The sequence below is a fragment of the Rhagoletis pomonella genome, unplaced genomic scaffold (assembly GCF_013731165.1).
Source record: "Rhagoletis pomonella isolate Grant_MI unplaced genomic scaffold, Rhpom_1.0 Rhpom_scaffold_09861, whole genome shotgun sequence".
Classification (NCBI taxonomy): domain Eukaryota; kingdom Metazoa; phylum Arthropoda; class Insecta; order Diptera; family Tephritidae; genus Rhagoletis; species Rhagoletis pomonella.
In genome coordinates, this window is record NW_023468388.1 from 1 (window position 1) to 5,827 (window position 5,827).

The 5,827-nt window shown below is 45.0% G+C and overlaps 1 protein-coding gene across 1 annotated transcript; it reads left to right on the plus strand.

Moving 5' to 3' along the window:
* Positions 1 to 24: 24 nt before the first annotated feature.
* On the plus strand, positions 25 to 2,701 carry LOC118756330. Its single transcript, XM_036491100.1, has 4 exons — positions 25 to 211; positions 271 to 382; positions 481 to 1,235; positions 1,590 to 2,701. Exons 1-4 carry the CDS (start codon positions 25 to 27, stop codon positions 2,699 to 2,701), a joined length of 2,166 nt encoding a protein of 721 aa, XP_036346993.1.
* The last annotated feature ends 3,126 nt before the right edge of the window (positions 2,702 to 5,827 follow it).

Here is a 5,827-nt window from a genome sequence, read left to right on the forward strand (position 1 = left end):
GGCTTGCCTAGCCAGTCTCTTAATATGGAGAAAATTACGAAGAAATACCCTTATCTACGCGGGCTTCCGATCGAGTCATATGAAAATGCCGAGCCGGGTATTCTAATAGGAGCCAATTGTTGGAAACTTGCGGTGCCTATCAAAACTCGTGAGGGACACTGGCTTGAGCCGATCGCCACTAAGTGTCGCTTAGGTTGGACTTTGCAGGGAGGTACTACTAACCACTTTGACTCACAACTATTGAATATTCACATATGTGACTGCGAAAAGAAATACGAAATCCTACAGAAGAGATCAAGGAGTACTTCAGCCTAGAGATGCCGCAAAAAAGAGAGCTCATGTCCCCACAAGACTGTAGATCGCTGCAAATTCTAAATTCAACGTGTGAAAAAAGAGAGGGCCGCTATGAAGTGGGGTTGTTGTGGAAGCATGACGACGCAAGGTACCAGCTAGTTACGACAACGCCCTTAAACGCTTCAGATGTATGCAGAAAAAGTTAGCTAAGGACTCCAATTTGCAACGTGACATGCAGAAGCAAATAGACAACTTAATTAGCAAAGGTTACGCAAGAAGGTTAACTGCAGACGAAGTAAATAGATCATACGACCACGAGTGGTACCTGCCGATATTTATCACACTAAACCCCAACAAACCCGGCAAGTTGCGCCTTGTGTGGGACGCTGCGGCCAAATCTGATGGAGCCGCTCTTAACGATTTCCTTCTGTGCGGGCCAGATCTACTCAATTCGCTAGTCTTCGTATTACTGGCCTTTAGAACTGGGCAGTTTGCTATTTGTGGAGACATTGCCGAAATGTTCCACCAGATTCGCGTAAGAGAAATGGACATGCACGCTCAGAGGTTCTTGTGGCACGAGAACTGTGAGGAGTTACATAACCCTCACATCTACGTTATGCAAGCGCTTACCTTCGGCATCAGCTGCGCACCTTGCATTGCTCACTTTGTTCGAGATGTAAATGCAGAGCAATACAAGCAAACATCACCGCGAGCGGTAGAAGCAATACAAAAGCATCATTACGTCGATGACTTCATCGACAGCGTCGATACCGAAGAAGAAGCACTGGAACTGGCTCTGCAAGTGAAAGCAATTCACGCTCAAGCTGGATTCAACATTCGTAACTGGGCATCTAACTCATCAGCTGTTCTGAGGCAACATCCAGGGGAGTCCGTCGAAGATCAAACTCCTAAGGACTTAAGCAATGCAGAAAAAATATTAGGTTTGTTTTGGGATCCAACTAACGATGTTTTTAAGTTTATTTGCAGGTTCTCCAAAATGAGACGAGACATCTTGCAATGTAGCTTGGTCCCAACCAAAAGGGAAGTACTCCAGGTGTTGATGTCCATCTTCGACCCTCTCGGGTTTGTGGCACATTACACCATAGGTCTTAAAATACTACTTCAGGATGTATGGCGATCGGCCATTAACTGGGATGACCCACTCCCAGGTCCGCTTTACAACAAGTGGTGCCAGTGGAAGACGTTGTTGCCAGCAATAACCTCTATTACGATTCCGCGATGTTATTCACAACTTCTAAAAGACTCCGAATGCAACCAAATCCACACCTTCGTAGATGCCGGCGAGTATGCTTACGCGGCAATTTGCTATTTGCGAGTGAAAAACAAAAACGAAGTCAACACTATCATCGTGGCCGCTAAGTCAAAAGTAGCACCGCTAAAGCCCGTATCTATCCCGAGGCTCGAACTACAAGCTGCAGTGACTGGCGTAAGATTGGCGAACAATGTGATGAAGGCACTACAAGTTCCGATTCATGCTCGATTCTGGTGGTCAGACTCAAAGACCGTGCTCAAATGGCTCCGCATGGATCCGAGAAATTTCAAACAGTATGTAATGCATCGCGTGGGCGAGGTATTGGAGGCGACCAACGCCACTGACTGGAATTGGGTTCCCTCAAAACTTAAACCTGCTGACTTGGCAACGAAATTCAGCCGGCAACAAAGTTCCGATATCTGGCTGCACGGGCCGAAATTCTTATCTTTCAATCAAACCGATTGGCCGAAATGCGACGACCTCGGACCAGTGGAGCATACTGAACTCCGACATTTTACCTTTCATATAACCAAAGGCGAAACCACACAACCTTTAAACGATGCTGATAGGTTCTCAAGCTGGCGTCGATTATACTTGACGATGGCGATGGTAATATTGTTCGTAGAAAAACTAAAATCCAAGATAAAGAAGGAGCAAATACCTACCGGCGTATGTGACAAGATTATCCACAGAGCTAAGAGCGCGCTCATAAAAGAGGCACAGCAGAGTGAATATCGGCAAGAAGTTATCAACCTCAAATGCGGTAAGAGTGTTGAAAGCGATAGCAAACTAATCTCTTTAAATGTCTATTTAAGCGACGAAGGTATACTCAGATCACGGGGAAGAGCCGAAAGCTTAAGAACTGGCGACTCTATAATCTTACCGACAAACAACTCAATCACAGCTTTAATAGTTCGACATTACCACGAACGAAATCATCATCAATTTCATGAAGCAGCCTTGAACTCGATTCGCGAACAATATTATATTCCACGCCTACGAGTACTTTACCGCAAAATACGAAGGTCATGTCAACGCTGCAAGAACGATGGCGCTAAGCCAAATACTCAGCAAATGGCTCCGCTACCAGCTGCACGTTTGGCAAGCTTTGAGCGTCCCTTCACCTATGTCTGAATAGATTTTTTCGGTCCGATACATGTCTCGATTGGAAGGCGCAGAGAGAAAAGGTGGGGAGTAATCTTTACTTGTTTGAGCGTCCGTGCAGTTCATCTGGAGGTCGCACATAGTCTAGACGTCAGTTCTTGTATAATGTGCATTCTGAACTTTGTGGCACGGCGAGGCAAACAACGCGAGATTTATACAGACAACGGCACAAACATTAAAGCTGCGGAAAAGGCCTTGCGCACAAATGCTAATGGTATCGAAAAGCTAAACATAAATTGTGAAGACGTCGTTTGGCGATTCAACCCACCAGGGGCGCCACATATGGGCGGGGCCTGGGAGAGATTAATCCGCTCCGTTAAATCCGTCCTGAATGCTATTTGCCCTTCGTACAAATTTACAGACGAAACGCTCAAAAGCGCCTTATGTGAAGTAGAGCTTACAATCAATTCTCGACCACTCACATTTGTATCTCTCGACAGCGCAGACGACGATGCGCTCCCACCAAACCACCTGCTCCTCGGATCTACCGACGGACACAAATCAGTCTTCAACGAGGCATCAAACCTACGACAGCAGTGGCACAAGACACAAGACTTCGCTAACAAGTTCTGGCAACGTTGGCTGCAGTAATATACTCCAATCATTCAACGTAGAGCCAAATGGTTCAGCAAGCGGGCATCAGTCGCAATCGGAGACGTCGTTGTTGTTGTTGATGAGACTCTGCCGCGAAATTATTGGCCGAAGGGTATCATCGTTGATGTCGTAAAAGCAAAAGATGAACAGGTGCGACGGGTAACTATAAAAACGCAAAAGAGTCTAATGCAAAGGCCCGCAACCAAGGTGGCAGTGTTGGATGTCACCGGCAATACTTAAGCAATACTCATCACGATTCCTTTGCTAGGGGGGGAATGTTGCCGCTGGGTATACTCGTTTACACCGCCGCTGGGTATACTTATCACTTTGCCTACCACCTTAGCATACCTATATTATACATGAGTGTATACCTGTAGTTAAATCATCTTCACTCATACGTACTACAACATTAATAAGCCATATATGTATGTACATACATTTTGTAAATAGTTAAATAGCCACCGTTATATTTTGTATTCTTTCATAAGTGTATAAATAACACCGCCAGAGTAAAATTCTGGGTCTTTCTTGTATTTGACACGCGTATTAACCATACATAATATTTTTAAAGCGCTGCGCAAGTAGCACATGAATTAGTGCAAATAAAGTTAAAAGCAAAGCTAAAAAATTTGTATTTGGTCATTTATTTGAGAGACAACAAATCTTTAAAAATATTCTCTTTAAAATAAAAGTTAATAAACATGTCTAACGAGTACAATTGCAATAATTGTTGTGAAAAAGATACCGACCGCATGGTACAGTGCGACTCCTGTGACAGGTGGTTCCACTACGATTGTGTCGGGGTGAATAGTAACGTGGCCAACATAAGTTGGAATTGTAAATCTTGCGAATCCGCGCAGACAAATCACGTTGAAAAGAGCACTATCGCTCCCCCGACATCTAATGGTGAAATATCTACGGTAACGACCGGGCAACCACAAGCAGCATCGTCGCCAAATACGGACGTACAGAATAATAATTATGCAGCATTCGGTACACATGGTCAACAACCAATAGGTTCAATTACAACAGCAAGCAATATCATCGTATCAACGGCAACGATAATGACTCCTGCCGTTATCACCTCCAATGCGCATCGCGCGAACCCACCAATGATATATTCAACCGCAATGTTCCCACCTGCCAAGCAACTCCCTGGTCTAGGACAGCAAGCTATGCAACAACCTCTACTTCCACCGATAACTGGCGCTCAATGTGGGGCGCGACTTGATGCAACTCAAGGTTACGACAGCGTAGCCCAACAGCACGTACTACAATTGGAACTCGTGGAAGAAGAGCGAAAAATAGAGCAAAGGTATCTACAAAAAAAGTACGAAATACTAAGCGCAGGCGGTTCGTCTATCGGAATCAACCGCACAACTACAGCTCCGACTTCTTCGCAGCTTGCCGCTAGACAAGTAATTCCAAAGGATTTGCCTACCTTCAGCGGAAATCCGGATGACTGGCCGCTGTTCATAAGTAACTACGAAAACAGCACGCAAGTAGCTCGGTACACCGACGCCGAAAACCTAATGCGGCTGCAGAAGTGTCTCAAGGGAAAGGCCTATGAGACGGTACGCTGCAAATTATTGCCCCTCTATGGTCCCGGAAATAATTCAGACACTTAAGATGTGTTTTGGACGTCCAGAGCATATACTAGAATCGTTGGTGGAGAAAGCCAGGGCGATTCCACCGCTGAAGGAAAAACTGGAAAGTCTTATCGACTTCGCGTTGTGCGTGCAAAACATCTGCTCTACGATGGAAGCCTGCCATATGGAGGCGCATCTGAATAATCCAATGTTGGTGAAGGAATTCGTTGACAAGCTTCCAAGCCAACACAAGTTAAATTGGGCAATGTTACAGCGAGACGAGCGAGTACCAATTATTAAAGCGTTTAGTGATTGGATTTTCCAAATAGCCGAAGCAGCAAGTAAGGTGATCACACCACGTGTATCCAAAAAGAGTGGCGTAATTAACGCACACACGCAAGCAACTGGTGTCGAAAATCATAACAAAGTTGGGTGTGTTTTATGCGGGTGCACCGATCATAAAATACAGACGTGTGTAGAATTTAGTAAACTCACCTTGGAGCGCAAGTGGGATGTAGTAAAATCCAATAAATTGTGCAGACAATGCCTTAACATGCACCGCCGAAAGTGTTATGCGAACAGGGAGCGTGGAGTCGATGGTTGCCAATCAAAGCACCACAAGCTTCTTCATAAAAACACTCCGAAGAGCGTATCTACGTATGCTGAGCAAAAGCAAAATACCACACCACCTCTAATAAATAATCAACTGGTAAACACTCATGTAGGTAATGATGAAGATGCACCATGTTTTCGTATAATACCCGTTCGCATACACTCAAAGGGTAAATCCATAAAAACCTTCGCCTTTTTAGACGAGGGATCATCCGTGACATTGATGGAAAAACACATTTATGATTCCTTGGGCTTGGACGGCGAGCTAGAATCACTGTGCCTTCGCTGGACCGGCGAAAAC

Bases quoted from the DNA above. Each gene is read 5' to 3' on its own strand.
- LOC118756330 (XM_036491100.1), top strand. From the start codon at position 25: ATGGAGAAAATTACGAAGAAATACCCTTATCTACGCGGGCTTCCGATC. The intron at 212-270 runs GTACTACTAACC...GACTGCGAAAAG, and splicing joins AGGTTGGACTTTGCAGGGAG to AAATACGAAATCCTACAGAA. The intron at 1,236-1,589 runs GTTTGTTTTGGG...ACACCTTCGTAG, and splicing joins CAATGCAGAAAAAATATTAG to ATGCCGGCGAGTATGCTTAC.